At 38.7% G+C, this 21,015-nt stretch overlaps 1 protein-coding gene across 2 annotated transcripts in view; it reads right to left on the reverse strand.

Annotated features, from left to right (window-relative positions):
• Nucleotides 1-21,015, reverse strand: part of phactr1 (phosphatase and actin regulator 1) — a 56,789-nt gene that overhangs the window by 27,669 nt on the left and 8,105 nt on the right. Inside the window, exon 1 of one of the 2 annotated variants that reach the window (XM_084723508.1) lies at nucleotides 1,769-2,177. The exons of the other annotated variant lie outside the window; for it this stretch is intronic. Within the exon in view, the coding sequence (XP_084579634.1) occupies nucleotides 1,769-2,105 (337 nt within the window). The 5' untranslated portion in view covers nucleotides 2,106-2,177. Of the gene's footprint in view, nucleotides 1-1,768; nucleotides 2,178-21,015 lie in introns of those variants that run through there. 2 annotated transcript variants of the gene reach the window in all.

The raw sequence follows: 21,015 nt of genomic DNA on the forward strand, positions 1-21,015 counted from the left end.
AAAAAAGTTGCAGCCCAAATTAAACTCTTAGTCAAACTAAGAGATTTAAAGGAGCAATATGTGACTTGGAGCCACATACAGTATATTAAATCGGTTAAATTGCTATTTAACATATGATAGATGGTTGAAGCAAGTTGTTTCTCCCTGCTCCATACTCCCCAGACCTGAAGCTCAGGCAGGTTGCAGGAACACTGCAGGAGCACAAGACAATAATAAAATACAGGACATCATATACATCAACACTGATATGGACCAATATAACTACGTCAATATCGGGCTGATAATATCAGCTGGCAGATATATCTGTCTGGTTTTGTAATATGAACCTCTTCCATCATTCAATCACTCATATAATGAAATGTCAGAAATGTCATTTCAATGAACTGAAATGTCAGAAAATGGTGAAAAATGTTGATCAGTGTTTCCCAAATCCTAAGATGACGTCCTGACATCAGAGAATTTGGACTTTTTTCTTTAAAAATTACTCAAAATAGTCAACAATTAATTTAATAATTGATCAATTGTTGCATCTCAAGTCTCAAGGCTTGAAATTTGTGACTGAAGTCCCCCCACTCGTGTTATAAATAAACAAAACTGGAGGGCCACTCAGCACCCTATCAGGGGCCAGATTTGGCCCACAGGCTGCAAGTTGAGCATCACTGATCTAGATGGGTGAATAGCACTACAGGTAAGAGGAAATGTGTGTAATTTTAGGGAAGTGAGTCAACATGTAAACAGGGAAGCAAAACTGAACCACACTTACTCACACAATGAATCTGAAATCAACAGAAACCCCTCTAAAATTTCCCAAAGTTTTTTTTTTTTTTGAGGGGGGGGGGGGGCGGGGGGGCACTTTTTAAAATTGACAAACCAATTTTGACCCATAACAATAAATCTTGTTAATTTGGGCATAAATAAACATTTCTGACTATTTTTACTGCCATTTCTGCATCATCTTGTATTATCTAATACATTTTATTGAAATCAGACATTTTAAATACTTCATAAAAGAGCCATAAATTTATTTTGGCTAAATTAACAGGCCGTCTCATTATTTTTATTTCCTCTCATCAGTAAAACAATATACACCTTTTAAATCTTAAATTTTCTGAATTTCTGCTGTGTTTCATTTATGGTAATTTACATATTGTTGCGGTTCTACACTGAGTGATCTTTAAAAGGAAATGAATGAATAATAATACTACAATTATTTTGCAAATATAGAATCAAAATACTATAAAATTGCAAATGAAAATAAATTATGAGATCAGTGACATGTAATTTAAAATAGGTGTTGTCTTTACTGTAAAAATTTTAAATGTGGAAAAAACGTATTTAGGCTAAATTAAATTAAAGGCTGTCTTATTTTTTTCCTCTCATTGTAAAAAAAAAGTTGTATATTATAGTCTGCTTCGTAAATGAGACAAAATAGGTCAATTTTGGCAGAATTAACAATATAATAAAACAAAGTACACATTTTAGATCATAAATTTACAGAAAACTTCCCTAATCTTGTATGCATCTGGCGACCCAAATAAAATTTCCCGTGACCCACCTGTGGGTCCCGACCCAGTCGTTGAGAAGGACTGCTTTAAAGGTCATAAAAAGTAAATATATTTAATAAATTGACCGTGAACGGCTCGTGTGAGATTTACTCCATGGTCTGTAGCGGTGATTAGCCCCGGTGAGGAGGCAGGGAGCGGTCAATAACCATTTAAAACCAAACACCTTCCTCCTCCTCCTCTTCCTCAGTAAAGTGTCTTCTCACCGTCCAGCTGTGCGGCTCCTCGGCTGCAGTTGCTGCAGATGTGTTTGATCTCCCTGCTGATCTGACAGTGGATCATGAACGCCGGCATGTTGTTGTTGTTGTTGGCGGCGGGCTGTTGCTGCTGCTGCGGCTGCTGCTGCTGCCCGCCGCCGCTCCCGCCGCCGCCTGCTCCGGAGCCGCTGCGGGGCTTCATCCTGCTCAGGCAGAAAGCTCTCCTCCTCTTCCTCGGTTTCTGCTCCTCGGACGCGGGAGCCGCTGAAGATGAAAGGTCGGTGATTACGGATCCAGAGTCAGAGCAGGACCATGAACGCATCACGTCGCCTCCAAAGCCCGCCATGTTTGAGCTGGACTGAGTGACTCCGCGGGTCTGCAGGACCCTCTCGCCCTCTGCTCTGCTGGAGGAGGAGGGGGGTTCAACTGGTCTACAGCTCTGACCACTACAGACAAGTCAGCCATGATAACTGACACACTTCCGCTCACGTTCTACAAAATAAAAGATACTAGGGATCTGAGCTAAGGCTGCATCTTACAATTATTTTTATTTTAATCATTCATTTGTTGATCATTTTCTCAATTAATCGATTAGTTGTTTAGTCTTGAAAATGTCAGAAAATGGTGGAAATGGTCAATCAGCATTTCCCATAAATCTGCAACGATTAATGGATTATTAACTATTTTGGTAATGATTAATTGTTTTGAGTTGAAGACGTCAACTTGGGCTTTGGGAAACAGTGATCAGCATTTTTCACCATCTACTGACATTTTACGGACCAAATCACTAATGAATTAGTAATTAAATAATCAAGAAAATAATCAGCAGATTAATCAATGATGAAAACAACCGTTAGTTGCAGCCCTACAGTTTCCCAAAGCTCAATGTTATTTCCTCAAATGTGTTGTTTTATCCAAAACCCGAAGATATTCAGTTTTCTGTCATAGAAGAGTAAAGAAAGCAAATTATACATATAATTAACCGATTAATCAGTTATCAAAATAGTTGGGGATTCATTTAATAATAAATTATGAATGGATAAATTATTACGTTTCTACACTGAGAAATCTTAATGATGAAATAAATTATTAAAAAAAATAAAGAATAAAAAAAAAAACCTCTGAGATCACTGACATGTAATTTAAAATAGGTTTTGTCTTTCCTGTAATAATTTAAGGTTGGCCTACACTACTGTATTTTAACTTTTAACTTTTTTGTGCATGGAGAGACCAATATTTTCTGAGGTGGGACATGGTATAAAAAGTTTCTGACCTTCCCTTTTAAACAGAATGGTACGATAATACAATACAGCAGTAAAATATTGTATTTTACAAAAGATACTGAAATTATTAAAATGAAAAATAAAGAAAGAAGAAAATAAATACTACAAAACGTGGCTAATGTTGTCTTGATTAAGTCCACAATCTATTCTGAATCTACTAATCCACGTGTGTAACGCAAATCAAAATTATTATTCTTCTTCTTCACTTTATTTTGAAGTCTCACTTCACTTCCGGTTTTGGTCTCTGTACTTTGACGCAGTTTAGCGCCGCCGTAGATTCAACCAATCATGGCTCGCTGTTGCGTGTTTGCCTCGCGGTGGTAGCCAATGAGATTGAAGCACCGGGAGTTTTAGATTTTAAATGACCGACAGGATGATTTACATTTCTGAGGTTAAAAACTAAAAATGACACGAACCTTAGCTAACATTTAGCCTCCACGTGGGAGAAATTACTTTTACATACAGAAATAAACCCACAGGCCACACAGTTCGGTCTGTAACGACACGTTTCTATTTCTATTTTTAATTTACACACACACACTTAAAATCAATCCTGAGCTCTACTGGAAACCACTGGAGAGAAACCAAGACAGAAGTCTTATGTTCCCGTTTCCACTCTGTAAATGAGTTTTGTCGTCACCATAATCTGTCAATAAAAAAGGTAACGTGCACTTTTTGACCACAGGAAGACAAGACTGAAAAATACAGGATCAGACTAGTTTGGGACACAAATTAATGTTGACTTATCATTTTTGCCTGCAGTAGAAATATGTAAAACCCTAGTGTTCAAAAATGAATTGTATATGAAATATGTTTGAAGTTGTTTGAGTTCAGTGACTGCCTGTCTCACTACCTGCCAAACTCCATTAACATTTTGTTCAATTTAACCGTTACACAACATCTACTCCTTCAAAAAGATTATTAATCATTCTTACGACTCATAAACAGACACTTATTCAATTCAGTGAACAATCAGCATTAATTTGATCTGTAATAAATGTGAAACAGGCAGGCAAATGCTAAAGGAGAACATGTTATCTGTAGCCATATTTCAACTTGGCCTGTTTCCTTAATCTCTGATGACAAGGTCAAGTCAAGTGTTATGGTCCAACAGAAATATATTCATTAGGTATAATCTTTTGTTCATTGAATTACTGTTTGAAAAATGAATATTATTTATAAATGATCTTTTGAACAGTAGGGGTGATATTATGTCTCAAGATGTCCTCACAGCAGCATAGATGTCTGTGACCCTTGTAATCAACTCTGTGCAGCTACACCACAGAGAAAAGAAGAAACTACCATCATGTTTAAAACAAATGGCACGCTGTCCCCACATTAGGGACACAACATGGATAAGCAGGAAAAAAAAATTAAGTGCTTATATTTGCATCTCAATGAAGTATCTGCTGCAGCAGTAGCAATTCAGACAAAATGGGAGGATTTGTTAGACAAGTGTAACCCATGGGAAAAAGGTTTTACAGAAACCTACACAACTACCCTAGATGTCACTATTAGAACATTCCAACCAAAACTACTTTATAGTAATTTGCCCACCAGAAAAATGCATAAAATGGGGCAAACAACAGTGTGGCTTGGATTAATTCTGTGAAGAGGAAAAGGAGTTAAATATTCATGTTTTGGTTTTGTAAGGATGTCTGTAGTAAAACTTAAAGGAGAAGTGTGTGATTTCCAGTGGCATCTAGCGTTCAAACCTTAGATTGCAACTAAGAGGATTTACTCCGACACCGCCCCTCTCTCACCAAGAGTACGGTGGCCGTCAGCGGACAAAATGGCGAGCGAAAGCTGCCTCACAACAAACTACAATTATGTGTGTAGGATGAATTACCTGTCCAGCAGAAAACAGGCAACCTCGGCGTCACTGTGAAAAAGTTTGTCCTCCATTAGCGATTCCCATCGTGTAAACGCTATGCCGATGTTGATTCGTGTTTTTGCCGTTTCCTGTCACGCTTGCGTTTACTTTCTTCGCGTCTCCGCTTCTTGGATGACGGAGATTCACTGTCCGCTGCTTTTTGTTCTGGTAGAGTGTATGTATGATCCTCCATTTGTCAAAACTGTGCCAGTCAAGCTTCACAACGCTAAATGACCTGCCAGCAATCACCCGCGTCTATCCTCCCCGTCTACTTCCGTGTTTACGCTGCGACGTCTACGTAAGGTCGCCATGGGCTTCCCGAGACTGTTAGTGCAGTTTGTCCGCTCTGGGCTGCCGTAGATGGCGCAGGATGATCTCCGTAAGTCGACCTGACAGTACGTAACTATAAATGGCTATTTCTAAAGTAACGGGAACATATAGATTATGAGTTTACGTTGATTGATAATAATAAATAACATACTCATATATAATATATCTCATTTATGTACATAAATTCCTGTAATTATTACACACTGGTCCTTTAAGAAATGGATTTCTGCCGATAAAATGCATCTGTAGTGTTGTCATTCGACCGTGGTGATTTAAGTGATCAAGTAAAAGGAAAAGACCTGAACAACACCATTATGATGGAGAAAGAATCTATATTCAGATGTACAAAAAGACAGCAACTAAATACTGAACCTTTTAAAAAGTTTCTGCAGTATCAGTGGGTTCTTGAAAAGGATTTCAATAGAAAATAAGGAACAGACTTTAAATTTATATCACTTTGAGTCACGGTGAAGGCCAGAGTTAAAATTAATTTTTACAGTCGATACATGTCAATTAAAGGAAATACAAGGCAATAAAAGGTTTTCTAGTCACATTATAAAAGGGATGACGTCATTTTAAAAAACAAGGTATAACTTTAATTTTCCATTCCTCATGAGAAAACTAAAATCATTAGAAAGCAAAAGGGGAAAAAAAATCTGATAAAACTTTATTAATCTCAAAGGAAATTCTTGTGCCAGAGATCGCTCCAAAATTACAGTAACATAAGAACAAAAAAAACATAGAAAACAACATAAACATAAAGTAAAATATAAAATATAAAGTGCATAAGAAGTAGAGGCAAAACAACAGTGACCATCAGACACAATAATAATAAAAGTAACACAAATTAAGTAAAAGAGTAAACTAAAATAAACTAAAATAGACAAGTAGTATTGCAATGATGTTGAAAGTAATAAAAAGTAATTCTGCACCAGATAATGAACATAATATTTCTCATGATATTATACACATTAATAATTATGAAGAAATTAAAAGTAAGGTTTTAGATTTTAGATGTCAAACTACGGTCTTTTTTCCTTCCTGTCTCCTAGTGATTTTATTTTCTGTTATACAAAATAAAAATTTCTCTCTCTCCTTATTGACAACAACAAAGAAAAACCTTGTATTTCAGTTTTAATGTTTGGATTTCAAAAACAAAATTCCAATATCGTCTTGTATTTTGTGTTTCTGAGAGAAAAATCCAATAACCAAAAGACACACTAACCCAAGATACAACAGGAAGGTCTTTATTTTATTTATTTAATTTCTTTTTACTTGCTCTTCTTTCCTTTTTTCCTAACTTGATGTTTTGTTATATTCTTATTCTACTTCTGTATGTGTATGAACCCCTTCGTCCTTTTGTACAAAAATCTCTGATGACGTATCATGGTCATTTCTATGATTCAGTACAGTGAAAATGTTAAAATGTCACGGCAAGACTCTTGAGAGATAAAAGCAAATCTAATTTAGAAAGTTTTTTAAAAGAAAAAGCCTGTCAGACAGACAGTCGGTTGTGTTGTTTGGAGGCCAGTAACAGGTCACAGTTTGTAGTTACAGATCTCTGCCAGCAGGCGGAGCTCACTTACAAGCAACAGGGATGAAATTAATTTGTCTGAAAACAGTGACAGACTCTGAGCCACAGGGTGCCGACTGGTGAGGAGGAGTCGGTGTCTGCATGTAATCAGAGCCGACTCTGTTACAACGCTGAGGACACACGGCCTCAGATGTGTGTGTGTCTGTGTGTGTGAGAGTGAGTGTATCTAGACTTCTGTATGAAGTCAATCATCTCAGTCAGTTTTCCTTCCTTATCTCAGTCATGTACGTCGTGCTTGTGTTGATGTTCTCCTCTTTTCTGTTACAGTAAAGATCAAACGCTGCTTTCTCCTCGCTGCAGACGATGACTCACGACGGCTTTCAAATTCAAAGTACAAGCTTGTGTATCGTAAGATGAAAGGAGAACAGTTTAGTGAACAACCCTTGTGTCTGGAGTGAACCCTCCTCCATCGATAAAGTATCAGGCCTCCAGTTTTTCTCTTAAGTAAGGACATTAACATAAACTCACAGATTTTATTACAACCGAATATCTTTATGACAGAAACAGCTGAACTCTTGGAGAAGCTGATGAGGAAACAAAGACCGAGTAAGAAGAACAATCTTTGCTCCTCGTCTCAAGGATCACACTGGTTTCATTCTCTACAGCAGTGGTTCTCAAGCAGGGGTGCAGGGACCCTCAGGAGTGTGTGGCACTGTGCCAGGGGGTCCATAAAAGGTTTTCAGACTCATTCATTTAAGGCTTCATAGTTCACTGAATAATATTTTATCAGTCGGAGATCTGTAAGATGGACAGATTTTTAAAATGACTGGATATTAAAGCAACAAATAAAGGAGTAATATGTAACTACATATCCAATAATGGGTATTAAAGTCCAAATAGTGAGTTGCAGCCATAAACAATATATTAAATAGGTTGTAATCTTGCTTAATATTTGATCTATGGTTGAAGCGAGTTATTTCCCGCAGGATGCGCTGCTGCCAAACTCCATTAACATTTTACTCAATTTAGCCGTTATAAACATCCACTCCTTCTAAAAGATTATTGATGATTTCTTACCACTCATAAACAGACACTTACTCTTGAACTCTAACTAATGTTAAATGGACACACAAAACGATTATTTGGAAATTTCAAAGGGGGACACCACAGCTGTAGTGCTGATGTCAAGTGAAGCTAGTATTTCAACTTAATTTTCCTTTCCTTAATCTCTGACGAGACATTGTGGTCATTTTATGATTTGTTACAGTAAATATATTACAGATTTCTCCTTTAAGTTGATGAAAAACAAAAAAAACTTATAATATAATGAAGAGTGGGGCTGCAAAAAATGATTAATTTCATTATCAAGTAATCCGCTGCAAAATCTCCCAAAGAGACATCTTCAAATTACTTATTTTGTAAAAAATGCAAAGTCTCTTCATTTACTGTCATAAATGACAAAGAAAATCAGCAAATCCTCAGATTTAAGAAGCTGGAAACCACCTAATGTTTTGCCTAAAAAAATGAGTGAAACAAGTCAGTTATCAGAAAAGTTGGCAACTAATTTTCTTTCGATCAACTGATTGATTAATCGTTGCAGCTGTAATATCTCCAACATGGCTTCACTGAATTATTCTGTGTTATCAGGGTGCAAATATTTTTAATAAATGTCTAATATATTTCTAATCCTTTTCTCTTTTGCTTGAAGTAAAGTAAGTTAAAAAAAAAAAAAAAAAAAGCTTTGTCAAATTATTCCAAGCCACACATGAGGGGGTCCACAGTATATTTTCTATCTTGTAAAGGCTCCTTAGCTGAGAAGAAATCTGTCAGTCTTATCCCAGCCTGACTGAGCGACTCATTGACAGTTGCAGCCATTTCTAATGAGAAGAAGAGGTGAGATTAAAGCACTGGTGGTGTGAGTTTGATCAATAAATCCATCGTCTCACTCTCTCACATACAGTTTGTCTTGTGACTGGAAGCCCGGCTGGCAGTACTGCAGGTATGACTCACATCACATTACTGTAAAGAAGCGACACAGGGGAGCATTGATTGGTTCATACTCGACTTACAGGAAGTAGTCAGATATTTGATGTAAGCATATTTTCAAGATTCGCTTTATTGTCATTGTGCAAACAAACTGCAACTGTGTCGACCTCAAATGGTGCATTTGTATTTAAGATGCACACATATTTACAAAGAATAAATAAGACAGGAATTAGAGAAATATAAGATAAAAAGTACATAATCTAAACCAGTCATTCTCAGAGACTGGGTCGTGGCCCACACGTGAGTCACAGGAGGTTTTATTTGGGTCAATGCTGAGCAACGCTTGGCAACCTGACTGGGAAGACACAAACATACCAATTATTAAATTAATTGGCAATTATTTCGGTAATCGATTAATCGTTTTGAGTATTTTTTTTAAATAAATATGTCTAAACTCTCTGATTTCAGCTTCTTAATTGTGAATATTTCCTGGTTTATTTAGTCCTCTCTGACAGTAAACTGAATGTTTTTTGTTTTGGACAAGACAAGATATTTGAGGACGTCAACTTGAGCGTTAGAAAACAGTGATTTTTCAGCCTTTTCTGGCATTTTATGGACCAAACGGATTAATAATCAATTAATCAAGAAAATAATCAACAGCCCTACGTATTATTGGTTGAAACTGGTTCTAGCTTATGTAAGTAAGCCTGTTTTTTACAAGAAGAAAAAGGTTTTTCACAATTTTGCTATTAAAAAAATACAAAGAAATAGATTTTTTTTTTTTTAAATATATCATTAAATAGGTGCACAAAGTGATTGGAGATGTGATCTAAAAGGATTAAAAAGGCATTTTTCATTTTATCTCAACCTCAACTACAGCCATCAGGATTTGCAGAAGGTGCAATATTTGTTAAAGACAAAATGTGTGAAAAAACTTTTAAATGAATGACGGTAGTGATGCAGAGATGTCCTGTCCTACACATCAGATTCTAGAGAGTTAAAAAAAAACATCTTCATTTGGTAAAGATTCCTGCAAATTCAGTCAAAATAATCGCAATCACATATTTTTTCAGCTCTAGTCGTCAGTGTGACTTTGACACGTGGACAGGAGGACGACCCACTCTGCCTCCTGAGCCACAGTCGCCCTAATTACAACTCAGAACTACAGGGGGCTTGTTTACTATTTTTGACACATAAGAGACAAGGCGGCTATATTTATAGCTCATTTCAAACACAGAGGCATTTCAAAGTGCTTCACACAGCCAAAGAAAACCATTACACTGACATTCAAACAAAATAAAATCCAGAAAAAAGCTCATAATACAGTATGAAGCGAGAACATGTTATGAACTGCATCTCTTCAGATTAATAACGGCTCAGAATGTGATTCATTTAAATGCTGGAGCTGCACAGGAAATCAACGCAACAATATTTCAAAACAACCTAGATGCTGTTTTACTCTGTCATATTTCTACTTTTTCATACCCTGAGAAATAAATCTCACTTTGTTCCATACACCATACTGATGATTTGGATTTCAAGCCTCTAAAACTGCATTAAAAGACCCAGAAGTACTGGGACTTCAGAGTGTGGATGTGGTGGACGTGGTGGATGTGGTGGGTGGGTGTTGTTGTGTGTCTGTCCTCAGGGAGGCTTCATGCACGCTGCACAGACAAGGGGCTCAGTGGGGGCACAAAGGGTTTGGCAGGTTACAGCTCAATGTGCTGCTGACAGTAATGGACTTCATGCCTCAATGTGTCTGACAAGTCTGAGCACTCTGAAACATACCACCACACACACAGAGACACACACAGATACATGCGTGAAGGCAAACACACACACACATAGATGAGAGCCTGTGCAGCACCTCCTTAGACCACAGGTGTTCTTGTTGGATCAGAGATGGCAGCATGTCCTCGGTGGTCTGTGCAGCTGTCAGATTATTGTGCGTCTGTGAGACACTGAGCTCTTTACATCTGTCTAACTATAAACCATCCTGTCCAACAGCGTCTACTTCATGGTGTCAGGAGTGTAAGCATGTACTTCTCATGAACTGCCCAGATCAGGATTCAACTCTCTCTTCAGCTCAGTCATGACCACATCAGCAAGCTTGGAGGGTAACAGAGTACATGCGACGGAGTTACGCAGGGCTGTGATGAAAACTGCACTGAGCTGAGCTTATTACTGTCATCGCTGCATATTTTATTTTGAAGGGTCAATCTCATATTAAGATCAGTGCCTTGATCTATTAATACACCTAAGGATCAGCGCTGTCACACACAAGTCAGGAACACTACCTCTAACTGGTCAACAGACTCAACCCAAGTCATCTTGCGACTAACAGCTTGCTAAACAGCTGTTTTCAAGGTGGAAAAATGGATAAATAATGACAGAGGACATTCCGTTGGATTTATCATTACATGCATAGATTTATTATACCACAACGCTGCAGCTCAAGACTGGACTACAAGTCTTCTGAAAGGGATACAGTCTAGCGTTAGCGTTAGCTTTTCCTGCTAAGCTCACTCTGGAGCTAACCCTGGAATTTTTTTTCCAGTTGGGAAACTACAGATGAGACTTTTCTTGGTCTTGAGAGGTTGCAGTTTTCATTGACTGACACACTGTAACATGAACAGTACATTTACTGCCAGAAGACATGTCCTAACCACCTCACCTATGGTATAACAATAAACCAGTACAACACTGACAATAACCAACATAAAGCTACATAAACCACCATGTTTCAAATACTAACAAAAAGTAAAATTTGTATTTTGGAACATAATACTCAGACTCTCAGCAATGCTTCATGGGAAACAGTGTAAATGATCATGTCACAAGCCATAATCCTACAGCGCCCCACAATGGATGGAAGAAGCCATTACACAAGCTACATTACACAAACTAAACAGCCTTTCCAGATAATAAAAACTCTGCCTAAACATCAACAGACAGAACTTTTCAACACGAAACTGAAGATCAGTTTCAGCCTTTTATTTATAGTGACAGTTGGATTAAGTTACTGACCACATTTTTTAACAAGTAATTAGTGATTTAATGAGATTTATTTATCATATGTGAGTGAGGTTTTTGACATGATTCCCTCTTGATTGATTGATTGGCCTGTCTGAAGAGATAAAAATATCTGCTGGTGGTACAGCAGCAGATATGTATGTATCTCCTTCACCTGTCACTGCTGAATACAATATGTATTGAAATAAATTTTTAAAGTAACCCTCCCAACCCTGCACATCAGCACATATATACAGTCTATAGAGTTTCTTATCTCTGTGCTTTTTTACAGTGATGGAGATCCACATCTGCCTTGACTGAATCAATCTCGCCTTGACCTGCCTGAGCTGTGATTCACATCTTCATGGTGTGTGAGTGACAACTGTAACGAGACTCAAACAGCAGACGCACACTGACTGAGGGCTGTTAACGAACTCTTCGACTGTTAGAGGGATGACGAAGACCCCAGAGTAATTTAGACTGAAGATTTAGAGAAACAGAAACTCCTTTGATTGAATGTCTTTTGAGATGGATATTTTGTACTTTCACTTCGGTACTTGTAATTGAGTAATATTTTAGTAATGCAATACAGATTTTCAGTACTCTTTCCACCACTGTCTCACCGCTGTTTCTCCTGTCTTCTCCCTTTAAATCACTTGTTCACTTGTGTTTTGAAAGGTGCTATATAAACACAGTTTCCGCTCTAAACTGGTTATTGATCAGGGTCCAGAGGTCATGTGTCTGGGCCTTCACAGCTCTGGACTAACAGCCAAATGAAAAAGCCATGATCAATAACAGGGCTGCGGCTGCTGCCCTGACTGATGCTGGCCCACTGTTCAGAGGTCAGACCGGCTTTTAAAGCATGCCTTTAAGCTAAACACTGCTGACTTTAACAAACCAATGTGGCTATTAATGCACTGTTGCTCCACTCCTAGAGGGAGTGTTTAGAAAGTGTTTAGAAAACCAGAATTACTGCCTCACAGTTGTTTGTCTCCACCAACTAGTCAAGTTCCTGTTTACACGCACGTCCAGACTCATATAACACATACCGTGAAAACTTTGGATGAATTTAATAAAACATTTAACTTCATATTCAGTATTTATAGATAGGACTGAGAGAGAGATTCGTCGCATGGTGCAACAACAACCATCTGCTGAAGCTCAGTATCTGTGGAAACAAATCAGGGTCAGGAAGATTTTGAGCTTGTAAAATTATATTCACAAATAATTTCACAGCCTGCAGTTGTACTTTTGTGTGCATGTGCAAAAACACACACACACATATTACACATTCACAAACTTGTACATGGGCATGATTTTTTTTCGCACATGTACAAAAAAGTGATATACAACTGCAGGCTGTGAAATTATTTGCGAACATCGTTCTACAAGCTCAAACTCTTTATGACCCTGATTTATCTCGATAAACATCTGCAAAACCAATGAATTTGTGGAGGACTACAAACATGGATGGTTCACACAGCTCAGCACCTCAGACGATCTAAACAATCAGTGGAGTATCAAGGTGGACATGCAAGATTAGTGTCACCAATTTATTAGACCAAATGTGAAAAATGGTCACAATCTCTGTTCCCAAGGTAAGGCAAGTGTTTTTGCAGAACATTCTGCAGTCAAAGTTGAGTTAATGTTTTGGATGTAAAATGTCATCACTTCATCATTTTATCCTATTAGACATTTGAGTGAAATGTTGCCCTAATTAGTGTATGAATTCTTCAGGCATGCAAACGTGTTAGGGGTGAACTATGTGAGAAGGATGCACGAGCAGAAGAGGACTGGCTAAAGGGTTGCTCCCTGGAACTTGTTATTAACCACCCAAACAAATTTGAGTGATCAAAAAAATTCCTAAATATATAAAATCATGAAAAAAATATCAGTTTTCTCTGCTCTGAAACACTGGGGGCTGTGTCGTCTCCGCTGTCTCAATGTCAAACACCACTATGACCTGAAAACCACCTGAAACATCAGCTTTATTGGCCCACCAGAGCCAGAGGACGGTGACAGGGTGGTATTTTGTTTTTCTTCTGTGTCAGGTTGTTGGAACTAAAGTGAGCTGGAGTGAAGTGCTGGGCTGATTGGACTGAGAGTCACAAATTTGCAACTGACCGTTCATGAGGGTGAGGGGACACTTATTTAATGGATTTCAAATGTGGAGATTGGACCTTGATGTTAACATGAGTGGATTTATCTGGTTTGCTGAGAACCAATTTTTAACACTTTGGTGTTAATTGGAGAACTCTGGAACGACAGGTGGTGTGTCATGTTGTCTTCAGCTGTATGTGTCTGAGGAGTGGGACATGTCTAAACTATCACCAGTCTCTGACAGGAAACTGACAGAAGCGCAGACAGCATTTACAGATGAGGTGGATTAGATCATTTTGTCGGCAACACTGTTTTCCTATGAAACTTCAGTTTCATGTGTGGACTAAAAAACTAAACCCAACCTTCAGTCAACATGAAGGTGGGAGATTATGACTGATTTTAAATTTTTGGGTGAACTATCCCTTCAAGATCAAATTTGTTTGCATGAACAATTCATGCATGAAGCCCTTTGATTCTGTGAAGATCTATTGGTTTTAAGTCATTTGTTGATGCTTCTCCTTTGTTTTGGGGCTATTTAATTAAAGTCTCACGCATATAAAACCCAAACTGCCTTTTATCTTGTGTGATAGGAGATAAAATTCATTACTGTCTTTATGATTAATGTCATTCTGGACGACCACCTAACCTTCCCTCTTCTCCACTGACCCTCTTGTCTATTTTCGATGACTATCCATTACCCCACGCATCACCTTCTCATCTGGGCTTTTATCTCCACCAGGCAAAAAATATTAATCATCCTCCATCCTTTGATGGCGCTGCTGCTAATTTGGGCCCCGAACTGAGACCACAGTCCTGACAGAGATTTAGTATGTAAAATTAATGTGAGGCGGAGAGGTGGAGACCGGCTGTTTGGAGTCTAAAACAGACCCCATTTAATCTTCATCACTCGGCCACTTTTACCTCCATTTTCACACCGGTTCATCTGTCCACCCACCACCTCTCTGATTAGACCTGCCTCGTCAAACACAAAGCTCTGGGTGTTCCTGGGTGACACAAGTTAATTGTTCTGATTGGGGAGCGTCCTGAGCAGAGTGGATGGGAGAGGTTCAACATGATGTGTTGTGGAGATAATTAACCGCACAGAAGGAGAAGAAAACCTACAAGACTTCACAGCATCAGTCCTCACAGATGGGGCAAAAAGAGGTCGCTTCCTCCGGCTTCCAGAGGATAAACTTCACAAAACTGACAAAATGGTCATCATCATATCTCCAGGACAGACAAATTACAGGGACATCCAAACTAGACCATTAATTGGGCTGAAAAGTTGAGCCCAAAAATGACAAAATTCTGCCTGAACCCGACCTGAACCCATACCTGATTTGCATATTTCAACCCAAACCCAATTACTGTCTGACGTTTTTCTTAACAAGCTTCCCTCTGTGTACCAAAGAGTAGGAGTTGGCAGTGACGGGGACAATATTTTGGGGGAATTTTTAAGTGGCAATGACAAAATTGGGGAGGAAAAAAAAACTACTACTTCTACTACTACCTGACATAAGCCCATGAAATGTGTGAGAAATACAGCCCAACCCAACCCAAACCTGCTGGAGTCTGTTGGGCTCAGGCACAGATCTCAAGCTCTAATCCAAACACTCTGATATACTGTTGTTCTGATGATATATCATTATTATCAGGGTTTCTGAATTCTTGACTTTACTTTTTATGACCTATTTAAAGACCCCCCATTTCGCAATTGCAATATCAGTAAGAATAATCTCAATTAGATACTTTTTCAAAATGTTTAAGGTCTAGTTTGAAGACTTTAGTGAAATAAGTCAACACCATGACTGAGTATTTCCACTCGCTGCAGTGTGCCAATGACGGTCTCAAAAACACACATTCAGACAGTCAGGGTTTCACATGTAACATAATGAAGGAACCAATCCCATCAACTTCCTGGGTGGGGCATCCCATATCGTTAGTTCACCGCTATGGTGAAACAAAGTGTAACAGAGCAGAAACCAAGTATAGCTACGGATCTGTAAGCTGGAAGCTAAGTCTGCAGTAGCTGGGGTGCTCCTGTGTTTCGGATGATGGAGCATTGACCCTCATACGCCAAGGCTATTAGTCCTCTGCAGCAGTCGCCGGTTTGACTCCCGCCTGCTGCCCATTTGCTGTGGAACATAGTGGAACATTTCTCATGCTTTATTCCCTTAAAGTGAAGCAGCCTTTTAAATTAAAGCTGAGTGATTTTGAAGAAATATCTAATCACAATTATTCTGACTGATATTGCAATTGTGATATGATTTGCAATATTAGAGGAAAATGATAATTTTTATATCATTATTCTCATTTTCACTGAAAAACACATTACAACGATTATTGTGAGTTATTTTTTTCAGGGATCTGAACTAAACAAAGATGATTTTCTGAAATCTAGAGAATGATGTGCTGGCCAGGACACCTCTGCAGCACCACAATATTTAAAATGGTATTTTGACACACATTTCACCTTTAACAAATATTGTGCATCCTATGATTTGAAAACTGTGATTTCAATAAAATTTTTGATCAATTGTCCAGCTCTATTTTTATTAATGTTTCAGATTATAAACTAATTTGTTAATTTAAAAAAAAAAAAAGAAAAAAAGAAAAGCAGTTGATGAATTGCATGTAAAAGACACAGAAACAATGGAACGATGGTGTAGCTCCTCCTTAATTTTCCATTTTTTCTTTCTCTAAATCGAGGGTCTAAGGATAGAAGATGTCATATGTTGTCCAGGCTGTGGCACATTTGTGATTTTGGCCAATATAAATAAAAAGTAAGATGTAAGAATCCCTAAAAATGAGAACACAAGCTTCTTCTGTGTCAGGTTTTGGTCTCTGTTGGTCTCCTTTTGTTTCTCCATCTGTCTAGACATGTGTTGGCATCAACACAGCCGCCAACACACGGGAACAGTGTTAAACAATGTGTGACGGGATGAGAGAGGACAAAAGAAAGTCTGCGAGTTCAAAGGCAAAACAAAGTTCAATGTTTTCTCTTCTTCCTTCAGTTTTCTTCATCTCCTTCTCTCTGACTGCCGTTCACTGTTCAAAAGCCTCCACACCTCCTCCTCCTCCTCTTCCTCCCTCCTTCCTCCTCTCTCTGACTGGACCCGCTGTGTGCTGAATTAATACAAAGTGACAGATCAGCAGAGCCTGTAGGAGCTCGTGTGTGTGTGGTTGTCTGTGTGTGTGAGTGTGCGTGTACATCCCTGTGAATGTGTGAATGTGAGACTTGGCATATCACAGGGATATGAGTCACCCTCTCTTCTCCGTCTCTCTGTCTCCTGTATGCAGCTCATCTGTTTTGATAGGTGGCCTTCACCAATACAGACAGCACACTTGAAAGAGGAAAAAAAAAAAAAAAACTGCAAGACTGCTAAAAAAAAAAAAAAAAAAAAAAACAGCGACTGGTGATGTGGCTCACATCTCCAACTTCATTTTGTGGTTTGGTTGTGTACTTTATTTTGCCTGAGGACAACTTCCTGCAGCGACCCCCCACCCCCCCCCCCCCAGCTGAAGAGCCCAGGGAGGAACCGCAGGGGGGGTGAACTTAAAATAACCACAGGGGGAGGGGAGGGGGGAGGGCAAATATCAAAGCGACGCTCACAGGCAGCAAACAGAACAACACTGTAGGCAACCAATAAGAGATGAAGAACCTGAGGTAACGCTTTATTTGAAGGCATGTACGTAAGACTGACAAGACACTTGTCAAGAACATGGATTTTTCACGACACAGTTATAAAGCTCTCATGACAGCCAATGTCAGGACCAACCACATATGACAATGTTAACACTAGAGATGTAACAATCTATTAAATGTCACACAAGAAAGTCTCAATACAGTATTGGACTGTAACAACATCTAAGGTGATAATACAAGGTTAATTAATGTATTTTTTTTATTTTTTATTTCAGAAAAGCATTGCTACTGACTGCATTCATTTTCAAAGACAATTCATGCCAATTTCTGCACGTTTAAATCATGACTGGCTACTTTTACTTTATTTCAGACACCATTAAATCACACAAACTGATGATAATTAGGTCTGCTATGGGATGTTTATGTTGTCTTAATGTCAAGTTGTAGCAACAAAGACATCTCAAACAATGCTGATATTGCATTAAAAATGACATAACTTACAACACTCATAAACATTCATAAAGACTCCTCCAAAGACTCCTTCATGTCATGGATATGAAGGTGTCATGTCAGTCTTATGTACACCCCTTCACATAGTTACCAAACCTGAAATGACATACTGAATGCACAGCAACAACAGAAAAGAGGCTGAATCCAGTTTGTGAGGAAACAGAAAGGAATAGAAAAAGGAAAAAGAAGAAGAAGAAGAGGAGAAAATCAAGAAGAATAAGAGGAAAATGAAGAAGAGGGAAATGAGGAAGAAAAAGAGGAAGAAAAAGAAGCAAAGTATCTGAATTTTTGAGTTGAGGGAAAGATGTCCATCATGCTGAGGCAGGATGGTTTATAGTTCGATTAGTAAACCATCAATTTGAAAGATTATTCTTGTTAATGTTTGAAAACTAATTCATTACAAATAATCACCGTATCTGAAAATAAAATTAAAAAAAAGAATGTAAATACAGTATATCAAAGTTAATTAAAGAAAATATGGATCAAATATGCATCAAAAACAACCTGTACACATTTATTCAATTCATATTCATATCTGTGAAAAACTACTGATAACAGCCTCGGTGATGTTTTATCTCAGACTGTCTGCACTGAAGTCTTCAAGTCCCTCCACAAATTCTCTAAAAAGTCAATAATCGTTTCATTCATTCATCATTTCATTCATTCCTCCACCACATATTCACCTGTTAATCCTTCAGCCAATTTTTTTTTTTTTTTTGCCTCTCTAACTCACACTAATAAAGTGCCCTCCAGGAGCCTGAAGGTTACATCACAGTCACTACAGGAAGTATGTGTTCCATCATTTTAACCTGCCTGATACTTCAACCGCAGCTAAATAGCAGAAAACAGTAAACCAGCAAGAAAAAAACAATAAAACATCAACAACACTTTATCCTCAAACATTCATCCTGGGAGCAATGCATAGACAGGAGAAAGAAACATTTTTCTTCTTCGATAGTTTACCTCAAAAGCCCATAAAGCTAGATTTTGAGTAACTTTTCCTTTGTCTCAACAGGAAATATGTCCTGTCTTGGTTTGCCACTGGTATCACTATCACTGCTGCCCTCCCCGCTACATGTCTGATGAATGCAACAAGTTCAGACACGCTGTGGAAAGGCTGTCAAAGGGCATTCTGGGAAACAAAAACCACCGAAACTGTGTCCCAGTTTTATAGTAAATACTACTGTAGTGTGTTGGAAATTACAAAATAGAGGCAAAAGTAATGGAACGGGCTCTGCTATGGAGAGAAGCCAGACAGTAGGTTCTCCCTAGAACTTTTTTATATTCCAAAGGTTTTATCAAGAACCCACCCAGGAGGTTCTGCTGAGAACCTATTTATATTCCATGGGTTTTATCTAGAACCAACTCAGAGGTTTCTACCAAGAATCGCTTTATATTCCTATTCCTAGGGTTCCATCTCAAACCCTCCCAGGAGGTTCTATTGAGAACTTTTTTTATATTACAAGGGATTTTTCTGAAACACACCAAGGAAGTTCTGCCTAGAACCCATTTATATTCCATGGGTTTTTATCTACAACCCACATCGAGGTTTCTACTCAGAGCCCCTATATGTTCCTAATTCTAAGGTTCCGTGTCGAACCCATCCAGGAGGATCTGCTGTGAACCTGTTTATATTTTAAGGGTTTTATCTAAACCCCATTCAGGAAGGTCTGCTGAGAAACCTTTTACATTCCTATTCCTTGGGTTTCATCTAGAACTCACCCAGGAGGTTCTACCAATAAAGTTTTAATATTTCAATGGTTTTATCTGGAACACTCCCAGAGACAGTTCTGCTGAGAACCTTTTTATATTCCAGGGGTTTAATCAAGAGGCCGCCCATGGGGTTCTGCTGAGAAGTCTTTTATACTCCAAGGGCTTTATCTAGAACCCACTCAGATGGGTCCACCAAGAACCCTTATTTTTTTATTATAGTACAAAGAACCCTTGACAAACCCTGAGTGAAAGAGTTCTTCAAGGACCTGAACAATTCTTGAAGAACTCTGTCTTCCAAAAGAAATTGTTCTTCGGATGAAAAGTGTTCATAATGGGACCCCTGGTCAGTTCACACAGAAATGGTTCCACATAGAAACTTAGCCCTTCAGGAAGAACCCTTTTGGAATCCTTATTTCTAAGAGTGTGTGGAGGCCCACATCTCACTTTAAAAAAATTTCTGATCTAGACTACAGGTGAGAGAAAAACCTGTACCTTTGATTTTGTGGTGACCCGTTTCTTTAAGGTAAATGTGTCAGTTTATCCTGATACAGATTTTGGAGACTCACTTCATCACAGACTGAAACTCAACACAAGTTCTCAGTACGCGTACTCAGTACAAGTTTGTTTTCCTGTCCTGTGACATCACAGCAGCTCAGAGACCTTCCCACTGTCTTCAGTCTGAGTCGAAGCCTCCCCTGGCTCAGGTTCTCCCTCTCAGCACAATGGCCGGTTTGTCTGAGCTGAATGGATGGACCCACCACGTGCCAGCGGAGGAAGAGTGCAGGGTTTTGTCTGTTTGGTGGGAGGCAGCGAGGAGGCAGGAAGTTCTCCTCTGCATTTAAAGCTCTCGCACTTCCTCCCTGTGCTTTTGTATTCTGCACAGGTACTTCTATCATTCTGCAGCTCAAGGCCTGCGTTGCATTGCAGATAGCAGCGCTGATGTATGTGTATAAGAGAGACAAAGAGCATTACTCACGTAGTGGGAGGTGTGTGTGTGCACCATTCCCACCATATTCCATGGACAACTGCCAACTCAGTTTCTTTTTCCTTGTGCCAGTCTTTATGTTGCCACGATTTACAAGCCTCCGTCCTGCCATCCTGTCCTCCTCCTCAGACTCTTCCTGCTCCTCCACCTCCTCTCATTTAAGCCCTCTCTGTCTCAGGCTTTCATTCAGGTCTGTATTAGAGCTCTCTGTGTTTGAATGAGAATGTGGTAATGCCTGCGTCTCGGTCTTTGTGAGAAAAGCTAAGCTCTAACCGAGTTGACCT

The sequence above is a fragment of the Lutjanus erythropterus genome, chromosome 7 (assembly GCF_056507025.1).
Source record: "Lutjanus erythropterus isolate fLutEry1 chromosome 7, fLutEry1.hap2, whole genome shotgun sequence".
Lineage (NCBI taxonomy): Eukaryota > Metazoa > Chordata > Actinopteri > Lutjaniformes > Lutjanidae > Lutjanus > Lutjanus erythropterus.